Source organism: Microtus pennsylvanicus, chromosome 4, assembly GCF_037038515.1.
Source record: "Microtus pennsylvanicus isolate mMicPen1 chromosome 4, mMicPen1.hap1, whole genome shotgun sequence".
Classification (NCBI taxonomy): domain Eukaryota; kingdom Metazoa; phylum Chordata; class Mammalia; order Rodentia; family Cricetidae; genus Microtus; species Microtus pennsylvanicus.
In genome coordinates, this window is record NC_134582.1 from 76,180,819 (window position 1) to 76,205,091 (window position 24,273).

Below are 24,273 nucleotides of genomic sequence, written 5' to 3' on the forward strand. Positions count from 1 at the left end.
CACACAGTCACACATACACAGACACACACATGCTCATGTTCTTTAAACAAATCTCCCCAACAGGTCCCAGTTTAGTTCCTTTGGTGTTGTCCTTGGCCCAAACTTTATTTTCCTCATCTGAAAAATGGGGGTGAACACTAGAACCTGCTTATTACATTGCAGATGAGGGTTCAGGGAGCTCAGCTGGGAGGTCTGTTGGTCAAACCCTACACTCAGCAAGAAGACTTGGAAAAGTCATTTTGTTGAAACTGAGACTTTTTTTTGATTTATGCATTTTATTTCCACCAATCCTGTTTTATAAACAGAAAGAAAATACCAATTTTGAGGCATGGTCTCCATCCTGAAAATTGCCCTTCTAGGGTATAAAATCCACTCTGTTTTCTTCATTGCCAACCATGCTATGACAGGTCCCTCCGCACACTGTAAAGCAGTACCTGGTTAGACACAGTGTTTGCAATCAGTGTTTCCTTGGAATACTGGATAAGAGGCGTGGTGGTGTCTGGCTTCTCCATGTGGGGCAGACCCAGGGTCCCCAGCCTCCTTCAGTGACCCACTGAGCACCAGGGTCCTGCTTTTGCTTTTCTAGTTAAAGTTGAAGCTGATCAAGAGCAGGGCACAGAGTGAAGGGACAGGACCTATGGCTGGAGCCCTGGGAGAACGACGACGCTGCCCATTCCTGGCTGGAAGATCCCAATCAAGTTCCTTAACTCTCGGGACTTCAGGGCCAGTGTTGAATAAGGAAGGCCCAGGTGCCATGGAAGAGGGTTGCTGTGAGGTCTGCAGATGCTGGATGAGGGCCAAGTAGTGTAGCAGGCACACGGGAAATACTACTGCCTCCGTTACTATTGCTCTTAGTTTGCGGCCAGACAGTGTCCGCCTTTGGGAGACTCAGGGGAAGGTGGGTATGTGGCTAAGGTCCAATCAGAACATGTACTTGCTCTTGGAAATGTGAGTTTGTCTAATGTCTACAGGGCAGACAGGCTTCCTCCACACACTTCCCTTTGTTGGAGGATGACCTTGATTCAAATTCCATAGGGGTGAAGAAACCTCCTTTCCCTTACAGCGTAGGCCCTCATAACAGGGTGTGAGATCATTGTTCCACCCAAGAGCCCTGAGCCCCAGATGCCACGGTGCCTGGTACCAACACCCAGATCATGGCCACTCTACCCTGGCTGCCACTCCTGCTAGGATGAGCAGGGTTTAACCCTAGACCATGCAAGGTTTTTTCCCTCATGTTTCGTGATGCTCTGGGGGTGGGACATTCAGTGTGAGGAGCAGTTTTTACTGATACCTGGGGAAGGGCCAGCTGCGAACCCTGTCTCTTCTCAGAAGCGGGGAGATCTTGGAGATCTGAGGTGAGGGGGGTGGTCATGAGAACTAAAAGAACTTCAGACATTGTCTCTCTGGTGGCATAACAGAGCGGGTGGATTTACAGACAAATACGGGTTTTGAGACTTTAAATGAGTTTTTTTTTGGGGCGAGGACTCTTTACTTGCAGTGTTTACTCCTGTTTAAGTGTTAGAAACCAAACTAAAGCTGGCTTAAATAAAGGGAGAAAACAAGGGAAGTTTGTAAGTATTCCCAGCTGCTCCATCTCAGCCGTTCCCACTCGAGGGCCTCACTGGCCAATTCTCCCAAGAATGGCCGCAAGGCCATCCTGACTGTGACCGTTGTCTTAGTACCCTCAATGGGAACAGAACCGTCGTTTCTTGGGTAACTCGAACAGGAGTCTCACAACTGAACCCCGTGGCCATGCTGAACAAAAGGCCCCGGCAACAAGAGTACAGCGTCCCTCAGCATCTTGGGATCTTTAGCTCTAGTGTCCCTCGGTATCCAGATCCACACATGCCCATGGCTCATGTTTCTTATCTAAAGTGGCACAATGTCTATAGGCACACACTCCTAGATACCTACAATTCTTTAAAATGCCTGTTGGTATAAATGCTCTGTGTAAACCACCATGTTGTACTGCTTACAAGATAACAGCTACATCTTAAGTGTGGCAAGACAACAAGAGGCCTAAATACCCAGGAACCACAGCACTTGGAGCCACGAGTGCCCACAGGACTGCTGGAGAACCTGAGGACCTGTGGGTTGGTGATTACAGTGGGGAACCTGGGAACCTGTGGGATGGTGGTGATCACAGTGGGTGTCTGAGAACCTGTGGGATGGTGGTGATCACAGTGGGTGTCTGAGAACCTGTGGGATGGTGGTGATCACAGTGGGTGTCTGTGGACCTGTGGGATGGTGGTGATCACAGTGGGTGTCTGAGGACCTGTGGGATGGTGGTGATCACAGTGGGTGTCTGAGAACCTGTGGGATGGTGGTGATCACAGTGGGTGTCTGTGGACCTGTGGGATGGTGATCACAGTGGGTGTCTGAGGACCTGTGGGATGATGGTGATCACAGTGGGTGTCTGAGGACCTGTGGGATGGTGGTGATCACAGTGGGTGTCTGAGGACCTGTGGGATGGTGGTGATCACAGTGGGTGTCTGAGGACCTGTGGGATGATGGTGATCACAGTGGGTGTCTGAGGACCTGTGGGATGGTGGTGATCACAGTGGGTGTCTGAGGACCTGTGGGATGGTGGTGATCACAGTGGGTGTCTGAGAACCTGTGGGATTGTGATCACAGTGGGTGTCTGAGGACCTGTGGGGTGGTGATCACAGTGGGTGTCTGAGGACCTGTGGGATGGTGGTGATCACAGTGGGTGTCTGAGGACCTGTGGGGTGGTGGTGATCACAGTGGGTGTCTGAGAACCTGTGGGATGGTGGTGATCACAGTGGGTGTCTGAGGACCTGTGGGATGGTGATCACAGTGGGTGTCTGAGGACCTGTGGGATGGTGGTGATCACAGTGGGTGTCTGAGAACCTGTGGGATGGTGGTGATCACAGTGGGTGTCTGAGGACCTGTGGGATGGTGATCACAGTGGGTGTCTGAGGACCTGTGGGATGGTGGTGATCACAGTGGGTGTCTGAGAACCTGTGGGATGGTGGTGATCACAGTGGGTGTCTGAGGACCTGTGGGATGGTGGTGATCACAGTGGGTGTCTGAGAACCTGTGGGATGGTGGTGATCACAGTGGGTGTCTGAGGACCTGTGGGATGGTGGTGATCACAGTGGGTGTCTGAGAACCTGTGGGATGGTGGTGATCACAGTGGGTGTCTGAGGACCTGTGGGGTGGTGGTGATCACAGTGGGTGTCTGAGGACCTGTGGGATTGTGGTGATCACAGTGGGTGTCTGAGGACCTGTGGGATGGTGGTGATCACAGTGGGTGTCTGAGGACCTGTGGGATGGTGGTGATCACAGTGGGTGTCTGAGGACCTGTGGGATGGTGATCACAGTGGGTGTCTGAGCACCTGTGGGATGGTGGTGATCACAGTGGGTGTCTGAGAACCTGTGGGATTGTGATCACAGTGGGTGTCTGAGAACCTGTGGGATGGTGGTGATCACAGTGGGTGTCTGAGGACCTGTGGGATGGTGATCACAGTGGGTATCTGAGGACCTGTGGGATGGTGGTGATCACAGTGGGTGTCTGAGAACCTGTGGGATGGTGGTGATCACAGTGGGTGTCTGAGGACCTGTGGGATGGTGGTGATCACAGTGGGTGTCTGAGAACCTGTGGGATGGTGGTGATCACAGTGGGTGTCTGAGAACCTGTGGGATGGTGGTGATCACAGTGGGTGTCTGAGGACCTGTGGGGTGGTGGTGATCACAGTGGGTGTCTGAGGACCTGTGGGATGGTGATCACAGTGGGTGTCTGAGCACCTGTGGGATGGTGATCACAGTGGGTGTCTGAGCACCTGTGGGATGGTGATCACAGTGGGTGTCTGAGGACCTGTGGGATGGTGATCACAGTGGGTGTCTGAGGACCTGTGGGATGGTGGTGATCACAGTGGGTGTCTGAGGACCTGTGGGATGGTGGTGATCACAGTGGGTGTCTGAGGACCTGTGGGATGGTGGTGATCACAGTGGGTGTCTGAGAACCTGTGGGATGGTGGTCACAGTGGGTGTCTGAGGACCTGTGGGGTGGTGGTGATCACAGTGGGTGTCTGAGGACCTGTGGGATGGTGGTGATCACAGTGGGTGTCTGAGGACCTGTGGGATGGTGGTGATCACAGTGGGTGTCTGAGGACCTGTGGGATGGTGGTGATCACAGTGGGTGTCTGAGGACCTGTGGGATGGTGGTGATCACAGTGGGTGTCTGAGAACCTGTGGGATGGTGGTGATCACAGTGGGTGTCTGAGGACCTGTGGGGTGGTGGTGATCACAGTGGGTGTCTGAGGACCTGTGGGATGGTGGTGATCACAGTGGGTGTCTGAGGACCTGTGGGATGGTGGTGATCACAGTGGGTGTCTGAGGACCTGTGGGATGGTGGTGATCACAGTGGGTGTCTGAGAACCTGTGGGATGGTGGTCACAGTGGGTGTCTGAGGACCTGTGGGGTGGTGGTGATCACAGTGGGTGTCTGAGGACCTGTGGGATGGTGGTGATCACAGTGGGTGTCTGAGGACCTGTGGGATGGTGGTGATCACAGTGGGTGTCTGAGGACCTGTGGGATGGTGGTGATCACAGTGGGTGTCTGAGGACCTGTGGGATGGTGGTGATCACAGTGGGTGTCTGAGAACCTGTGGGATGGTGGTGATCACAGTGGGTGTCTGAGGACCTGTGGGGTGGTGGTGATCACAGTGGGTGTCTGAGGACCTGTGGGATGGTGGTGATCACAGTGGGTGTCTGAGGACCTGTGGGATGGTGGTGATCACAGTGGGTGTCTGAGGACCTGTGGGATGGTGGTGATCACAGTGGGTGTCTGAGAACCTGTGGGATGGTGGTCACAGTGGGTGTCTGAGGACCTGTGGGGTGGTGGTGATCACAGTGGGTGTCTGAGGACCTGTGGGATGGTGGTGATCACAGTGGGTGTCTGAGGACCTGTGGGATGGTGGTGATCACAGTGGGTGTCTGAGGACCTGTGGGATGGTGGTGATCACAGTGGGTGTCTGAGGACCTGTGGGATGGTGGTGATCACAGTGGGTGTCTGAGAACCTGTGGGATGGTGGTGATCACAGTGGGTGTCTGAGGACCTGTGGGGTGGTGGTGATCACAGTGGGTGTCTGAGGACCTGTGGGATGGTGGTGATCACAGTGGGTATCTGAGGACCTGTGGGGTGGTGGTGATCACAGTGGGTGTCTGAGAACCTGTGGGATTGTGGTGATCACAGTGGGTGTCTGAGGACCTGTGGGATGGTGGTGATCACAGTGGGTGTCTGAGCACCTGTGGGGAATGTGTTGATCACAGTGGGTGTCTGAGAACCTGTGGGATGGTGATCACAGTGGGTATCTGAAGATCTGTGGGATGGTGGTGATCACAGTGGGGAACCTGTGTGGTCCTTCATTTACACAAATTCAGTGTTGTACTTTGTATGTACATTTGGGTTTTACTTTTTGGAAAAAAGCAAGGTCCCCTTGAGTATTTTTGGGGATCTGAAAGGCTGGCTCAGCAGTTACAAGCACCTGCTGCTCTTGCAGAGCCCTCAGTTTGCTTCCCAGCATCCACATGGTGGCTCATAACCGGCTGTAACTCCAACGTCAGAGAATCTGATGCCCTCTTCTGGCCTCCGTAGGTACTGAGTATGTATGGCAAACAGCCACAGAAGAAAACACCCATGTACATAACATTAATTTTTTCTCAAGAATTTCAGATATGAGTGTATTTTCATCACAGCTCTTCTCTTTCTTCCTCTAACCCACATGTCACCCCTCTTAAATTCATGTCTATAATTATTACACACACACACACACACAAACACCACACACTTACTGAGTCAAATTAGCGTTGACTACAGGCATTCGGGTTAGTACATTTTTCTTTTAGTGTTTTCTTTGAGTCCACAGATGCAGATCCCATAGAAATGGGTGACTACGTGTTCAGCTGGGCTCATGTGCCAAGTTTTAGGGACACCCATGTCCTGGGTCCTGTGGCTGAGAAGGGGGTAGGAGATCCCAAGGGAATTCTAGGCCTGTTTAGTGCAAGCAAAAGAATTCTGGGCAGCAAAAGCCATGCGTCTCAGCAGCATTTATTCTGAGCAGCTGTTTACTCAGCTGACAATTTCCATTGTGACATGAAAGGTGCCCCGTGAAAGGCTCGTGTGGAGAGAAAACACCCGGCCTTCATGGGAATATAATTATAATGAATCACCTCGCGCAATTTCCTGCCACCTCCACACACACCACAGACAGAGGGATTGAACACAGCTATTGAGTTTGAGTTCAATAAAAGATTTCTACCACCTGCATTACACCTTTACACACAAGACGGGGCACATTAACTTAATTACCGTTGGATTCAATATCATAGGCCGTTGCCCGGGGAATTTATCTTGGGCTGCGCCCAGAGAGAAAAAAGTCGGCGTCATTTCTAAATGCTGTCAATTTCCAGTTATCCATGCAAACAGAAGAGCACTTACACGGAGGCTCTAAGTACAGTTTCCGTTTGGCTCAAGGAGAGGCCGTGCTTTTCCCATTTCCTACCTGAGATATCTGTCTTGCCGGCTTATGTAACACTCACGGGAGTCACTGTTACTCGGGGCCTCGGCCTCCTCCTCCTCGGCTTTCAGAACGGCAAGTGTGCTTTATTTCATTTCTGAATTTTTTAAAATTATTTTTTTTAACTGTTGGGGAATATTATTTTCAGGGGTGTGACTTTGGTTTACACTGCATTTGTTTAACTCTGTGAAGCTGTGGTTCTTTGCCTGTCTAAAACACCTGGTGGTCTAATAAAGAGATGAAGGGCCAGTAGGGAGGGAGGAGCAAGGATAGGCAGGGCTGGTAGACAGAATAAATAGGAGGAGAAATCTGGGAGGAGAACAAGGAGCAAGAGAACAAGGAGAGGAGGATATCAGGGTCAGCCACCCAGCTACACAGCCAGCCACAGAGAAAGAAGAAAGGTATACAGAAATAGAGATAAAAGCCCAGAGGCAAAAAGTAGTCAGGATAACTTAAGAAAAGCTGGCCAGAAACAAGCCGAGCTAAGGCTGCGAGTTTATAACGAAGGATAAGCCTTCAGGTGTGATTGATCTGGGAGCTGGGTGGTGGGTCCCCCAAAAGCCAATAGACTAAAATGTCACACTACAGTTAACTTGCAGAAGAGTCCCCTTGCCTTCCTTGCTGACTTCTCTTTAATGTTAGCATCACAGATAGCTAACTGTAGATGAACTACCATTTGCACAGACAATGGTAGACAGAGATAAGTTACCTCAGGGGTTGTCTCCCTGTCCCCATATCCTGCTAGCTGCTACTTACCTTCAGATTTCCCCATTTTCCCAATTCTTCGCTATCTTGACGTTCCTGGGGACTATGGGCCAGATGTTTGTTTGTTTCCCCCCCCCCCCCCCCCCAGTTTTAGTTTGTGTGATGACTTCTCTTGCTTGGGATGAAGTTTTCGGCGAGGACACCAGAGACGTGACATCCTCCAGGCATCGTAGTGACTGACATCAGTGTGTCTTGTTAGAAGTGACGCTGGCCTGCAGCACAGGGCAAAGGTTCTTCCTACAATTTATCCTCTGGAAGGCATCTGGGTTTCCTTTTGCATTAATCAAATATCAGGGGAGACACTTTTTGAGACTGTGTAAATCCTATGTCTCTTCAAACTGGAGCTGCTAATTTAATCACTCACCCACAGACAAACCTCGACCTACCAATTAGTGTGGTGTGCTGGTTAGTTTTTATAAACTGGAGGCTGACTAGGTTATCTGGGAGAAGGCAGCCTCAGTCGAGAAAATGTCTCCATCCGATTTAATGACTGGTGTGGGAGGGCCAGACTTGCTGCAGATGGCGCTGCCTCTGGGCTGGAGGTCCTGGGCTCTATGAGAAAGCAGGCAGAGAAACCCATGGGGAGCAAGCCAGTGAGCAGCACCCCCTCCAGGGCCTCTGCATCGGTTTCTGTCTTGAGTTCCTGCCTTGACTTCCTTCAGTGATGAACAGCGATCTGAAAATGTAAGCCAAGCAAAGTCTTTCCTCCCCAAGCTGCTTTTGGTCATGATTTTCATTGCAGAGAAACCAAAGCAGGACACGATGCTACCTCATGCTGGTCTTATTCACGTCCCTTCTCCAGCATTAGCTACCATTCTATTATCCATCCGATCTTCCCGCCGTGTTTATTCATTTACTGCCCCCTCCAGTTAAATGCAATGCTGTCACTATTTTGTTCCCAAAGGTTTCTCCGGTCTTGACCCCAGGGTCCTCCTAGGTCAGACCACCTCTGCATGTTTCCGGTAGATCGTATGTGGAGAGAGCTCTACAGAGAGAGCAAAGGTGAGGACACACAGAGCCCTGCATCCACTCCACTGCCCTCACGCATGAACCACCTGCGCCCACCATGACTGCCGCCTGCCAGAGTGGCATCTGCACTCTGCCAGGGAGCTGTATTACAGGGGTCCCTCCTGACGCGTCTTTCTGGGTTTGGGCAGAGTTGTCATGGCACGTCCCCTACAGTAGGCATGAATGGTCTCATTGCCATACAAATTCTCCATAGTATATTTATTTATCTCGTTCCTCCTATTTTCTGGAAGCCACTGATTGGAAAAAGATTTGTTTTTATTGTGCTCTACCTACACACGTCTGTGCACCATGTGCGTGCATTACCCAAGGAGGCCACAAGATGGCATCAAATTCTTGGGTGCGGGATTTGAACCTGGGTCCTCTGCAAAAGCAGCCAGTGCTCTTAACTGCCAATCCATCTCTCCAGCCCACCCATTGATTAAATTTTTTTCACAGATTGATCTTTCCCAGAATGCTGTTCAGTTTGACTCATGCAATAGATTGTCTCTTCAGATTGTCTTCTTTCATTTGACTGATATGGCTTATCTCTTTTGTCTGTATAATAGTCTGCTGTCTGGCCGGACTGCAGTTTATTTATTGAAAGCCTCATTCCTTGACGAGTCCTATCTATCCTCCGTGAGAACTTTCCTGCCTTCTGACAGAACAAGATGTCGGGAACCAAGTTCATTTTGTGTTTTTCCTCCCATCACCAAGTCAACCATCTTCCAAGTGATCCTGAGTCTCTGTGTTGCATAATTTCATTTAGAGTTCAAGCAGTTGGCACTAGGCATGCACGTTGCCGTCCGTGTGATGTTCTAGATACGCCAAGGACCAAACTAGGGCATACATGGCCATGTGCTAATCTATGGGCCAACACCCATCTGACTCTTGTACTGACAGGTGATGGAGCCACAGAGGCAGACGAAAACTGTGGGCGGTCCTGCCCTCACCAGCCCCCTTTGGCCAAATGTTCCACTGAGACAGAGCATTGCTGAGTCTTTCACACCTTACACTCTCACCTGTAGGTCATGTCGCATTCTGGCTGCTGCCACCACATGCAGCCTGCAGGGTCCAAGGAGCAGCAGAACACAGGGCTCAAAGCCTAGCCTGTGTGGGCTACCAACATGGCCTCACCTTGGACCAAGTTTCGTGTCAAGGGGCACATGTCAGTGGTCACATATCATGGTGCTTGCTGGTCCCTTCTTTATCCTGCACATCCCCCATGCTCCTGGCCTGATGACAGTGGAAACAGCCTTTTGGAGATGTAGTTTAGAATGCTATCTGTACGCTGGGTCTGCACCTGAAAACCGATAGGTGGTGTGACCACAGGAGACAGAATGTACAAATCTCTGAACCAGCGTCCTGCATGCTCTTGCTCCCAGGATCCACTTGGTGGATTTGTCCTCTCCATTCATACAGCTCCCATCTCTGTTTAGAGATATCAGGCCCCAGGAGGATACTTCCTCAGTAGAGGGTTGTTCCTCTAAGCTCAGTTATGGCTGCTTTCTAGTTACCTTTGGCTCTTTATGCCAGAAGACCGCAGGCAGAGAGGAACAACTGACCCTTGTCATCAGGAAGAGGTGGTACTGATGCTGCATAATGGTAGTGAGGAGACAAAGGTCTGGCACTCTAGTGTCCCTGTACCCGAGGACAGTTGTGTGCACGAATGGACAGATAGCAATCATAGCCTGGGAAAGGCATGGCAATCAGCCCCAGAACTCCAAAGGTATGGGTCTAGGCATTTTAACAGGACAAACAAAAAAGTAAATAATGTAGTCACAGAATAGGTGAGGAACAAAGAATCTTCATTACCTTGAAACTAACTGTACCAGCAGCGTGTCACCATCTCCTTACACAAACTGTACCAGCAGTGTGTAACCGTCTCCTTACATAAACTGTACCAGCAGTGTGTAACCGTCTCCTTACACAAACTGTACCAGCAGCGTGTCACCATCTCCTTACACAAACTGTACCAGCAGTGTGTAACCGTCTCCTTACACAAACTGTACCAGCAGTGTGTAACCGTCTCCTTACACAAACTGTACCAGCAGCGTGTCACCATCTCCTTACACAAACTGTACCAGCAGTGTGTAACCGTCTCCTTACATAAACTGTACCAGCAGTGTGTAACCTTCTCCTTACACAAACTGTACCAGCAGTGTGTAACCATCTCCTTACACAAACTGTACCAGCAGTGTGTAACCATCTCCTTACACAAACTGTACCAGCAGTGTGTAACCATCTCCTTACACAAACTGTACCAGCAGTGTGTAATCTTCTCCTTACACAAACTGTACCAGCAGTGTATAACTTTCTCCTTACACAAACTATACACAGCAACTGTGTAACCTTCTCCTTACACAAACTGTACAAAGCAGTGTGTAACCTTCTCCTTACACAAACCGCACACAGCAGCTGTGTAACCTTCTCCTTACACAAACTGTACCAGCAGTGTGTAACCTTCTCCTTACACAAACTGTACCAGCAGTGTGTAACCATCTCCTTACACAAACTGTACCAGCAGTGTGTAACCATCTCCTTACACAAACTGTACCAGCAGTGTGTAACCATCTCCTTACACAAACTGTACCAGCAGTGTGTAACCATCTCCTTACACAAACTGTACCAGCAGTGTGTAACCGTCTCCTTACACAAACTGTACCAGCAGTGTGTAATCTTCTCCTTACACAAACTGTACCAGCAGTGTGTAACCTTCTCCTTACACAAACTGTACCAGCAGTGTGTAATCTTCTCCTTACACAAACTGTACCAGCAGTGTGTAACCGTCTCCTTACACAAACTGTACCAGCAGTGTGTAATCTTCTCCTTACACAAACTGTACCAGCAGTGTGTAACCGTCTCCTTACACAAACTGTACCAGCAGTGTGTAATCTTCTCCTTACACAAACTGTACCAGCAGTGTGTAACCATCTCCTTACACAAACTGTACCAGCAGTGTATAACTTTCTCCTTACACAAACTATACACAGCAACTGTGTAACCTTCTCCTTACACAAACTGTACAAAGCAGTGTGTAACCATCTCCTTACATAAACTGTACCAGCAACTGTGTAACCGTCTCCTTACACAAACCGCACACAGCAGCTGTGTAACCATCTCCTTACACAAACACCCAACCATTAAAAGTTGCGTGGGCAGAGGGACCTTGTAGTTGGTTTCTGATATTCTTTGGGGGCCCAACACCCAGTTCTCAAGTAAATACATGGAGACTTATTCTTGTGTATGAATACCTGGCTGTAGCTTGGCTTGTTTCCAGCCAGCTTTTCTAACTTAAACTAAATTAAATCTCTCTTCTATGTTTTGCCTCTGCACTTTTTACCTTTCTTTATTCTAAATGTCTTTCTTTCCTTCTTACTCTGTGGCTGGTTGTGTAGTTGGGTAACTGTCCCCTGGTGCCCTCCTCTCCTTCCTTTCTCACCTCTAGCTTTTCTCTCTCTGAACCCAGATTTCTTCTCCTATTTATTATTTTGGTCTGGCGGCCCTGCCTATTCCCTCTCCCGCCTAGGTACTGGCTGCTCAGCTCTTTACTAGACCAATCAGGTGTTTCAGACAGGCAAAGTAACACAGCTTCACAGAGTTAAACAAATGCATTGTAAAAGAATGCAACACATCTTTGCGTCATTAAAGCAAATGTCCCACAGCACAAACAAATGTAACATACCCCACCCCCCTTTATGTTTCTTTGAGACAGGGTTTCTCTGTGTAACAGCCCTGGCTGTCCTGGAACTCTCTTTGTAGACCAGGTCTACAAACTCATAGAGATCCACCTGCCTTTGCCTCCCAAGTGCTGGGATGAGAGGTGTGTGCCACCACTGCTTGGCCCAAATGTAACACATCTTGAGCTAGTAGTCCACAGCAGGACCTGGATGTGATAGGATGTAGGTACGAGTGGTACCCATCCTCGGAAGCCTTGTCCTTGATGCACAGGCTTGAAAGATCATACTCGCCCCACATCTTCCCACCTGCCCCTAAGCATCTAGTGGGGACTAAGAGACAAATCTCTCAGGGGACACTAACTAGGGTCCCCATTTTGTTTCAGAGCTCCCCGGGGACTACCCTGAAACTGATGTCCAGTGGAGAACACAGTCTTGTTTGGCTCTCTTTTTTTCACTTTTCTTGGGGGGAGGGGATTTGGTGTAGGGTCTTGTTACATAACCTAGTGTGGTCTTAACATGTGACCTTGTCTCAGACTTCCCACTGCTGGCATTACAGGCGTGTGCCAGTGTTGGTGGCTCTTGCTTGACTTTCTCCTCCTGCACCCCTCTTCCCCCCATTCCTATTGAGTCCCTTCCTCATGAGTCCTCACCCCAGCCTCTGCTTCTAGAGAACCAGCTTACAATATACTGATCAGTCATTTGTATTCCATGAATGTCACTCTCCTAAACAGAATGACTTTCGATGACCACGTGGTACTACAGAGCTAGAGTTCACTGAGCCAGTCTGCTGCTTCTAGACACTGAGATAGTTTCCACTGCTGATAAAGCTTTGTGAAAATTCTTAATTGTATTTTAGATTACATTCCTATGGGGGAAATCACGAAGCCAAAGGTTACCAACATTTTTATGGCTCTTAACAAAACTGTCAAGAATCTGAACTCTGGGTCACACCAAGCAGTCCCCACGGGCAGCACAAGAGAGAAACTCTTCATATAAGTCAGCTAGGGCATTAGGATTTTTAAAACTCTAAAAATTTGATAGATTACGTTTTATTTTAATTGTTTATCACGGTTGCTAGGCAGCTGCCACATTTATAGTTTGACCATTTATATTTCTTTGGTAAATTGCCTTTTCAGGGCATTTGGCTGTTTTCACATTGATGTATTCTTTCCCCCATCTATTTGTCTGAGCTTTCTTCGCAGCTGATTCAAGGCACACAGAACTTTCCATTGTAGGAGCAGAGGGTCCTGCAGACCTGTGTGTGTGTGTGTGTGTGTGTGTGTGTGGTAGAATTGGAGAGTACCACTACCATGGTCTTCTTCCCTCCCGCTAAAGGAGAAGAAACTGAGCCAGGCATAACCAGGAGGACAACAGCCCAAATGGAGCTCAGGCCTCTGACTGTCAAAATCACCCTTCCCTCTACTGTAATCAGAGGAGGGGTGGCCAAAAGGCATGGGTGTAGCCCGAATAATAAAAACCCAGAAACAGATATTGGGGTTCAAGGTGAAGACCAGAAAAGCAAAGTGGTCAGCCACTGGCTCTTACCTCTACTTCAGACTAAAATGGGCAAGATCCTGCTTCCACAACTCCTCAGACTGAGGCTGAGACCTGAAATGAGGGTATTGCAGGACAATATATGAAACCGGAGATTTTCACATTAAGCAAAGTAAGCCAGGCTCAGAAAGAAATACATCTCATGGCTTCCCTCATTTGCAGAATCTAGACATAAGGGGTATGGTGGTTTAGTGTCGACTTGGCAGAGTCTAGGAGATGGTCCTCTAGGCATGCCTGTGGGGCATTAGGTTGTTATAGTGAGGTGATAGGACCTGTCCACTGTGGGCGGCACTGCTCCCTGGCTGGGTCCTGACATAAGATGGAGCTGAGGAGCAGCGGCATCCACCCCCGACTCTTGGCTTCTGTCCTGCTGATGCAGTGTGCCTCTGTGATGTCCCCTGATGATGGACTCGTGACCCTGGAGGAACTGAAATAGACCCATCTCCTAAGTCACTTTAGTCAGTGTTTTATCACAGGAAGAGAAAAACTAAAATGAGGGTGTGCATTGAGAATCAAAGGATGTGAGATGGGAGAAGACTCCACAGAAAGGCAGCCAGAGGTCCACCCAGCTCTGACAAGAAGGCACGAGGTCCCCTTCCTCTCACTGGTACTCCGCTAACACATAAAGACTCAGCGTATATCAGATGTGTCATCCCATCGCCCCTTGTCCTGATGGCTACACATCACGGCTGTCTCGTTTTTCAGCTAGAAAGCGCAGCACCATCAGGATAAAATCTTTGAGGTCCATACAGTACCTTGGTGATGCAGCCGAGTTCCAGATACCCCCGTCCCCCCGCCCCGTCCTCAAATCTAGAGCTAACATCTACATTGTGGCCCTCCTGGAAGAACTAGAAGTCATCACCCCCAGTTGGGCTCCGGCAGCCGCCACTTATCCCCAGCTGTTTTCTCACCTCCACTCTTGGCAGAACTCTGTAGGCCTAGTTCTCTTCTATAACATGATTATTTCCATCTACATCTCCCCATGTTGGATTTTATAGCAGTCATTTTAATGCTCTGCATAATATTCCTTTGTTGGGCAGATGCTAAATTCCGGGATTTAGTGTTCTCTCCCTGAGGATGTTGGGAGAATGTCTATGGACCCCTGCTGATTCCCCTGCAGTTCTCCCTGGATGGCTAATTCCCTTCTCACTTCATTCTTTGAGTGAATGGTGCAGATTTCACTTGCAAATTGCCTCAGATGCCTTTCATAGATGTAGGCATCTGTAAATTATGTGAACGTGTGTGTCACCAGAAAAATTCTTCCTAACATTTTGACCCTAAAAAAAATTCTAGTGGGGATGCCTGGGTAAATGCTTAAAACTTGTTCCCTGGGCCTCAGTGCCTTTGTCTACACAGGGATGAACCGACCTGCCTTGTAAGCTTCATCCACACAACTTATAATTCACACAGTAAGCTGAAAAGCATTGAGTAAGAACAGCATTGGGAGTACCGCGTCATGCACAGACTTCTGAGGCACAGGTACTAGGTGCTATGAGCTACGCTTAGCTATCTTTCCCAAAGTCACAGAAAAAAGGCATGCCACTTCCATCCCCATCACACAGAGAAACAGATGGGCAGAGTGTTGACTCAACTTGTTTTCAACTCCATAGATAGTAGGAGACGAGTTAGGGTTCCGTGAGAACCCCGTCCTGATGGTGTGTGTCTTCCCACAGTCTTCCAAGGGTACCCCAGATGACTTAGTCCTGAGATGTCCTTCTTGAATACATAAAGTAACTTTTGTAACTCAAGAGCAAAAGAAGAGTAATTTGAGAAGGAACGCGAGCGGACACATCCCCAGATAACACACATAAATGGCCAATGGGTGTGAAGAATGGTCAGTGTCCCCAGTTATTATGGCAACGAAGATGGAAACCATAACGAGAGAGCCCCTCACAGCTCTAGCATGGCCGTTATCAACAAAACAGACTACGAGCGCTGGTGGGCTGTGGGGAGGCAGAACGGTGCCGCCCTGGGCAGTTCTACGTTGCTCTCGGTCTTGGGATCTTTGTAGAGCTGGGCTCCTGCAGCGTGATGCCTTTCAGGGGTTGACCAAGCTCTCCGTTGACTCTACATCCGGGAGTCTGAGGTATACAAGCTGTAGCTGTTCTTAAGGCATTGACCCTGAGAGAGAGTGGAGCTCCTCCCAAAGCTGGGTCAGGTACCCAGAGGCTCACTGAGAATGTGGCTGCGTTTCTCTTCTTGAAATAAACACAAAGCTTATGAAACAAAGATAAGGGATCTGGATAGCTTTTCCAAGTGAGGAGAGAGAGAGAGAGAGAGAGAGAGAGAGAGAGAGAGAGAGAGAGAGAGCGAGCGCAGCCTCCGCATGTTGGAGAGCCTGTGACTTAGCTACAGACGTGTGATGTCTTTATTGTTGATTTTGGGTTATTGTGGGAGGGGAAGATAGCATCAAGGCATAGACCCACGGTGGAGGGATAATATTGTTTTGAGTTCTGATGCCTCAAAAAATACTGAGCAGGTCATTTACTCTCTCCAAACTTCAGGGTCTCTCCTCAGAAAGGGGCAATGGCGGCCTCTTCTGTAGGGGTCTAGGCAAGGGACTTCACATCCCTTGAGGAGCTCTCGAACAGCATCTATTGTGAGGGAGACAGTTCTAAGCACGGTACAGATGTGGACTTGTTTAACCCTCTGGATGATCCCGGGGTACACGCTGTTTCAGACATTCTTGGATGCTACTTTAGCTTCTCCGAGATTGTTATGCGTTTGATAACCGACAATGACTGCTTCAGCCTTTGGGGAATGGGAAGTCAGAACATTTCAGAAACAAGGATATTGGAATTTATTGGGAACCAGCTGCAGCCCAGAGGAGCCAAATCAAGATGAATTTTTGCTTGCTGCGTGGAACAGCCTGGCTCTAGTACTGCAGACACACTGAGATGTTTCCTGTTGAAACATCCTTCATAGAGTATGCCTGACTCAGTCCCTGATGTGTCCCCAGAAGCGTCTGGCTGGACACAACGAGCCAGCTTAGTAGCTCCTGGTCTAATGGTTAGGGGACGATCCCAAGGTCCCTTCCCCCAATGCAGCCTGGTTCTCCCCTCCCAAGCCATTGTCACCTCTTACCAGTCATTTGTCCCAGGAAGAAATTCTCCCAGGATTTCTGGCCACCTTGTTAGTTGACTGGAGGGCAGAGAGACTGGATTGAGATGCAACCTCACAGGACCTCAACAGACACCTTGCGAGAGTTATCACCATTAGAAGTGAGGAGAACCCCAGTTCTCAGAGGGGAGAGGATCAGACGCTGGTCCTGGAAGCAAACCTTATTTTATTCTTCCAGGATGACAGGCTTCATGATCGTCGTGAGTGTGAGTCACACTAAGTTGGTACATTTCAGTTTCTGAGCCACAGTTGCCTAGGTCTTTTACTGTGCATAGTCATTGAGAACAGCTGAGTACCTTGCCCAGTAGATCATATGCTTTATAGGAACAGATACTGAACCCCTGGAGAAGAAAGAACACACACACACACACACACGCACACACACACCCATGTCTATGCGTTAGTAAAAATTTATTTATATTCAATAACTTTCTACTCTGATGTTGACAAGTTGAGGCAAGTGAGGGGCACCACAAATCTCGGTGAGAAATGGCACAGATGCAGCAGCCAATGTTCTTAGTTCAAATCCTGACTCTTTCCTTGACCTGGTGACTTGGGATGAATGATACTGTGGTTTGGATGTCTCCCCAAAAGTTTGAGTCCTGGAAGTCTGGTGCCCACTGAAGTAATTTTGAGAGGGCACAGCTGTAAGAGGCAGGGTCTACTGGGAGGTAACTAGGTTCCTGGGGTCAAAAAAAAAAAGAAAAGAAAAGAAAAAAAAGAAAACCCTCTTAATGGATGAATGCTCAAGCAAATGGGTTGTCAGAAAGTAAGGTCACCCTCTGCACATGGATTTTCTGCACTATGGATTTCCTTTTCCATGTGTCCCCTGTATTTTGACATAGATGGGATCCCTCACCAGAAACCAAACGGATGTGGGCACTCAATTCTGCACTTTCAGTCTCCAAAACAAAGTTAACGAAACTCATTTTCTTTATACATTGCCCAGTCTCAGGTAGAATGGGCTAATACAATGGTTCATACAACTTGGGACTCAATGTTTTCATCCAATTAAGGACCTACTACCACGCCCACTTCACAGTGGTTTGCCATGAGGCTGGCATCAGATAGCTTGAGGGTGGCTTTGACATGTGTGCATTCTCTTGCCATGTTGTCTGCTACTGGCAGGATTATTTTCCTCTTTCATTATGACTTTGGACCCCTCTGCTTTGACCCGTGTATCAGCTACTAGAGTTCTGGCATGTCTTCCCTTTTTCTTTGTGCTATCTCCATTTGCCTGAGATCAGGCATCCCTGCACTAGGTCACCCATTCACTGTGGCTCTGACGAGACGAAAGCAAGAAGACGTGTGTGTGTGTGTGTGTGTGTGTGTGTGCGCGCGCGCGTGTGTGTGTGTCGGGGGGGGGGGTGGCCGTGGGGATGTGGGAGATGGAGTGAGCCTGACTCTGCGAACACATATAATCAATAGGGGAAATCGATGTGTTCATAGAAATTACAGGCCCTGCTGGGTGAGCTGTTTTCCATGGTGACAAGAAATGCATCTCTTCCACTCCTCCTTTCTTAGGGCAGGAGAGACTACAGCATCACGTTTACAACAGAATGGCCCAGAAATGCAAGGCCAGGTCTCTCTTGCTGTGCCTAGCCTCCCCCGAAAGGAATTTTTGTGGTCTAAAATCTCCAACATAAACCTGAGAGCTTCTTTGTTTTTCAAATGTGCAGGAAATAAAAACCACTAAGACTTGTGCCTTTGCTCACTCAGTTGGCATTGGCTGTTTCCCTACTATGTGCAGAACTTTGAGCTTGCAATTCTGATTAAGTCAGCATTTCTAGTGTACCTACTATGTGGGTGGGGTTTTGTAAAGCACTACGGACTCAGTAGTAAGTAGAATGGATTTGAAAGAGACCATGACTTCATTCTGCAGAGCGTGTCCAGTGAAAGATGGATGGGAAGCAGTTCTGAGGTCCTTGAGGTCATAGGAGCTCAGGGAAGCTGTGTCTGAGGACCAGGGCTGATTCCGTGGCCTGAGGGGAAGGTCAGGCTGTTAGTAGAAGGGTGGGCAGAGAGGAGAGCATGCGGGCTGTAGGAAGTCCGAAGGAGAGGTTCTGCAGGGTATAGGGCGGATGATCATAGTAGAAGGCAGGGATGGGGGAGGCGGGGGCAGCAGGAGGCATAGGACCTCAAGCTGAGGTGCCAGGTGTTCATCCTGAAGGAACAGCAAGGGCTGTAACTATGGAAAAGCGGGTCCCATTTCATGGAGAGAGTCCTCTGAAGTGCCTGTGTAGAGTGATGTTTTTGTGGTGATCAAAAGATGGAGGCCCTGGACAAGTGTGCCGTACAGGTGAGAGGTGCTGGGAGGCAGCTGTATGTGTGTGTGTGTGTGTGTGTGTGAGTATGTGTGTGTATGAGTGTGTGTGAGTGTGTGTGAGAGTGTGTGTGTGTATGAGTGTGTGTGTGCATGTGTGTGTGTGTGTGTGTGGTGACTGGTCAGAATTCATGAGTCCTAGACAATGAGGTGATTCAAGGTGGGGGCAGAGAAGGTCAGAGTTGATGCTGAGGCAGGGCAGGGGTGGGTTGGGGACACAGGCTGGGGAGGGCTTGACCAGAGTTGAGACTCAAGCGTCCCACTGTCATTTTGAATGCCGAGCAGCAGAGGCAATGAAGTGGAGATGCCTCGTCAGAGAGACATACGATGTCGTTAAAAGGGATCCAGGCTGCCAGCAAAGCGGTGCCCCCTTCCATCAGGTGGAGCCCTTCCTGGCCAGCAGAGCATCTTGGGGGGGGTGCTACCCCTAGACTTTGCAGGCGCGGCCATCACTCTGCGACCTCCACAGTTCTCTCGGCAGAAAGTGGCGATAGTTCTGTCTGCTTCAGTCTGGCCAGGAGCACATGTTTGAGGATCCGCTAAACTGAAAATAAAACACGTGGGCTCCTTGGAAGTGAGGACTATGTTAAAACAAGGAGTTATTATACTTGTGTGTGCGCCAGTGAAGAGCAGAAATACAGCCCCAAGGCACAGTATTGATTTGGTCCTGGGTGCTTCTCACAGCCGAATGAATCTGACATTCTTCCCCACGGGTGCCAGCCGAGTGGTTGGCAGGAGTTCAGCTGCCAGCCTCCTCACCTACTACAAGGTTAAGTCCATTCTTGGCTCAGGCCAGCTCTGACACCCTGTCTCCTGCCTGTGCGGTACTGGCTGCCCTTCCTACACACCGTAGTTACAGGGACAATTCCAGTTGTGAGGCTGGCACCTGGCCAAGAGCAGATGTCCTCTAATTAAGCCAGGGACAGGTCTTCCCAGAAAAGTCACAGATTTGTGCCACAGAACCAAAGGTTGGGGATGGGAGGTTAAAACTTTGAGATACATTAGGGCTATGGAATTTGCTTGCTCTATCCATCCAATCACCAGATTTATTGAGCGTCCAATGAATGTTAAGTTCTGAGATAAGCCTGGGGGTGTAAGTGTGAAGCAGTGGGTCCCGTGGGCACCGTGGGATGCTGAGCATGAAGCTGGGTAGATCGCGGCAAGCCTTCAAACCACTGTGGCGTGGGATTGACTTGCAGGCTTTCAGCATGAGACATCTAGGGTAAGGGAACTGTGGTGATAGAACTGAGTCCAGGACGCTTCTGTCGGGTGCAGCAATGGCACTGAGGACCAGAAATCCAGGAGTGCATAGCAGCAGCCCAGGGTGGCGCAGGAAAGGCTGTGGACGTAACAGATCATTTCAGGTAGTTCGTTCTAAAGGCAGATTAAGATGAACTGATAAAAGAGCTGGATGTGAGGAGGCTTTAATGACATCTGGGGGTGACTCTTCAGGACGGGGCTGCTGAAAAGCAGGCCAGAGTTGATGCTTGCACATCCCTCTCGAGGTAAAGTTCATTCGCCTTGCCATCCCAAGCCCACCTCACTCAGGCTATACCAGACACTCACTATACCCCTGTGGTGAAGGGCTTCCCCGACGTCTCTCCTGTTACGGCTTTTCAGAGCGCACAGTTGCTGCAATTGAGCCTACGCTCAAAACAAACCACAGTTCAAATTCAACTATGTCATCCATAACCAGACTATTACAGCACAGTTCACAACTGGCCGCATCGTTGTGGTGACACATTGGAAAGTGTGGCTCAGACTTCATCTGCTACTAAGTGCTTGAGTGTCGCGAATGGTACCCTGGGCACCAAGGAGCAGTCAAGAGTGAGACAGCCAGTGCCGATATGCAGGTCTAGCACACAAGGAGGACAAACTTGAAATATAAATATAGATAAACAGTCCCGGGCACTGACTGCAGCTGTACAGAGAAGCAGGCAGGGGAGGTACCGGTTTTCAGGCAGGGCAATGTGTTAAGTCCCTTCCGGCCCTATTTAATCAAACTTGGCTGAGTATTTGGGAAGGGGCATGAGGGATAGGACAAGGCCAGCCTCCTGTTTTTGACTTCTACCCTGTCCCTGAAGCTGGAGGATGGTTATGCAGGACTCTCACGGGTGGTCGTGGGTGAGGACCAGACGTCAGAGATGCTAGGTGTATGGCTTGGGCGAGGGAGTGGAGAAATTCACTCAATTCCGTGCACAAGAAGCACCCAGGACTCGTTTAAAGTGTAGACTCTCGGAGACCCTGTTTAGCGATGCTGATTCAGAAAGTTGCGGGGGGTAGCTCTCTCCCCTCTCCACAAAAGTGATTCTGAGACAGGTGTCCCGACCAACTACCCTTTGAGAGTCCCTCAACCCTGGTGACTTCTTGGCCTTATAACCTCCTTCCGCTCAGTCTGAAATCTGTGTCAGTCCTGCAGAGAGCCTGGGAATGAATCATGCTCCGGGATGGGTCCGCGCAGCGTCGCGCAGCCGCCAGGGGGCGCCAGAGGCCTCGGCTACGAGCTCGGGCTTCTCCGCCCGTGGACGCCGCGCCCGAGCCGAGCCAGAGCGCTGCGGGCTCACAAAGCGGCCGGACGCGCGGAGGCGGCAGGTGCGCAGGGGAACGAGCCGGGCAGCAGCCTTCCCAGTCACCGCGGCACAGTAGCGCCAGCAACTCGGTCGCCGGGACTCGAGCGGGCCCCCAAGGTACGTGTCCGCAGAACCCTGAGCCCCAACTTGGCGTATTGGCGTAGTTGGGACCTTCCTGAGGCCATCACCGGGGCCGGCAGGGTCAGGGCCTGGGGGCATCTCTGCGCGACCCTGTTGCACGGAAGCAGCGGGCCGGGCTCAGGGAGACCTTTGCCTTAGGAGGAAATGAGAGGCCCGGCTTGAGGGCACCCTCAAAGACCCCATCTACCAAAACCTGGGATAATGCTCAGAGCCCCGTTATCCCTATCCCTGCCCCACAGCTGTGGGCCCCGTCTGTGAGAGTGCGGCTGGCACATTGAGCCTCCGGGTTTTGGGGAGGGGGTACTGACGCAGGTGAGAGGGTCCTCGATAGTTTGACAGAGCCCCGAATCCGTGACTTGGCCTCTGCGTTTGTCTCTATTCACGAGGGCTCTCCAGGTCCAGCCTCCGTCCCAGGTGTGCGAGGGATCACCCTGGTCCTAGGCGTTGCAGTTGGTGCGCTCCCCAAGCGCCCGGACTCCCCCGGTGGGAGCGAGGGGCTCGAGGTCGTCCTGTTGTCGCCGACTCACGCCCGTGTTCCCTGCCCCCAGATGCCAGCGATCGCGGTGCTCGCCGCGGCCGCCGCGGCGTGGTGCTTCTTCCTCCAAGTGGACAGCCGGCACCTGAACGCTCTCGCAGGCGGCGCGGCCCTCAACAACGCCAATTTCCTGGACAATGACCAGTGGCTGAGCACCGTCTCCCAGTATGACCGTGATAAGTACTGGAACCGTTTCCGAGACGTGAGTACGGGGGCCACCCGCTCCGGGAGTGGAAAATAGGGGTAGCTCAGAGGCCGGTGAGGTGGTGGGGGTGGTAGATTCAAACCTCCCATGGAGGTCCATAGTCCATAGGTCTAGCTTGGGAGGAACTTTAAAGAGAACTTGGAAGGCTGGATGCTCTTGCGTGCTACCTGTGGTCCCGGTGTGTACACTTGTAGGATTGATGCAGCTGTCTGCAAGGGAACAGGGCGCGAACCTTAAGCAGCGTGGGGAGAGGGGCTCCCGATGTGTCTGAGAGCTCCCGATGGCAGACTGACTTTACCGAGCCGCAGAGAGAAGCTCCCAGGAGCGGCCTTGATTTGGACGCCTTTCGGGTGCGCCAGAAAATAATCCCCACTGGATGAGTGTAGCTCATTTATTAGGGATCCAGATGTGGCAGGCACGAGGGGGAGGTTTGGGGGGTTCTCATGGCAATGAGCTTGAGATGTTAGAGAACAGTGCGGTGGATTGGAGTCTTACGGACTTTAGTGGAGGGGAAAAAGAAGCAGGCAGCCCAGGGAATCTGTCCCTTTTCAGATGAGAGTGCTGGGGTATGGAGGAGAAACTCTTGGGCATGGGGGGCACTTCTGTTGTTTGCTTCCACCCCAGTCCTGGCTCCCACCGACCTCTGTGCCCCTAGAAGATGGGGCAAGAAGCGCCTGGTACAGTCATTCCAGCAGACAGCTCCCCCCAGCAGAACCAGTTCACAGCTTCTTCAGAAACTGTGGGTGGCAGGGGTCAAGCTCTTCTAGGGGACATTAGGAATCCCTGTCCTCAAGACACTTTGAATATTGCAAGAATGTCCAAGACTTATAATGAGTAAAGCTTTTATCTTCAAATGCTTTGCTGATATACATACATACATATGTGTGTGTGTGTGTGTTTAGGTGTTAGGAGATTTTTTAAAAAGCAGCATATGCATTTTAAAGGAGTAGCCTGACCCATACCACCAAACCCCGTGTACTCATCACAGGGCATGGCTTAAATACAGAGGTGGAGAGAGTTGGCTGCACACTTCTCTCTGCTGGGTTTCTCAGAGCCCATTCACAGTATCTCCAGCCTTGCAGGAAGCAGGTCTCTGAGGACCTGAATGGCTCCTGTTTGCCCGTGCTTCCTAAATGGCAGCCTCTCCAGGGTTCCCTCCCAGAGAGGCAGATGCAACTTTAGCCTTGAGTGGGGAACTTGCTTATATGCTTTCTCAGCCCCCTCTCCTCTCTGGAGTGGATGGTGGGCAGCTTCTGGGAAGAGTTTTTCAAACATACACTGAGCATTCTTGGTTATTTGGGGTTGTTTGCAGCAGACTGCCTCCTGCCGAACCCCACCAGGCAGCTTACGGCTGCCTCTCACTAAGTTCTCTTAGCCATCTCTGGCCCCTTTCTGGTTTTGATGACCAGATCGTCACACTTCCATTCCTAACTGGGTTGGAGTGCAGCATGGGGAAGTATAGACGTAGTTTTGTTTTTGCTATTATTACATTTTGGCTAGAGTTGAGGAGCCAGGCACATGATGGATTCTCAGAGACCTGGGCAAATTGGACTTGGTTTAGAGGACCGGCCACCTTTACTCCCTTGGAGCAGGGAGTGGCTGCGGTGGAGACACTTACGCCTGCTGGGTCTTGGGGTTGTGTGCGGGTCTGTATCCTCAGTTAGTCATGAATACGAAAGACCTGATTCCAATTTAGCTTCGCATTTTAGAAAAATGAATGGCTTCCTTCCTTCCTTCCTTCCTTCCTTCCTTCCTTCCTTCCTTCCTTCCTTCCTTCTTTTTCTTTTTCTTTTTTTTTTGGATAATATTGACTTTTAGAAAGTAGGTCAAATTC

The 24,273-nt window shown here is 50.1% G+C and overlaps 1 protein-coding gene across 1 annotated transcript in view; it reads left to right on the forward strand.

Moving 5' to 3' along the window:
• The first annotated feature begins 21,510 nt into the window (after window positions 1-21,510).
• Spock1 (SPARC (osteonectin), cwcv and kazal like domains proteoglycan 1) overlaps window positions 21,511-24,273 on the forward strand; it is a 463,728-nt gene continuing 460,965 nt past the window's right edge. The window contains exons 1-2 of the mRNA XM_075969465.1: window positions 21,511-21,675; window positions 22,248-22,436. Of these exons, the coding sequence (XP_075825580.1) occupies window positions 22,248-22,436 (189 nt within the window). The 5' untranslated portion in view covers window positions 21,511-21,675. The remainder of the gene's footprint in view (window positions 21,676-22,247; window positions 22,437-24,273) is intronic.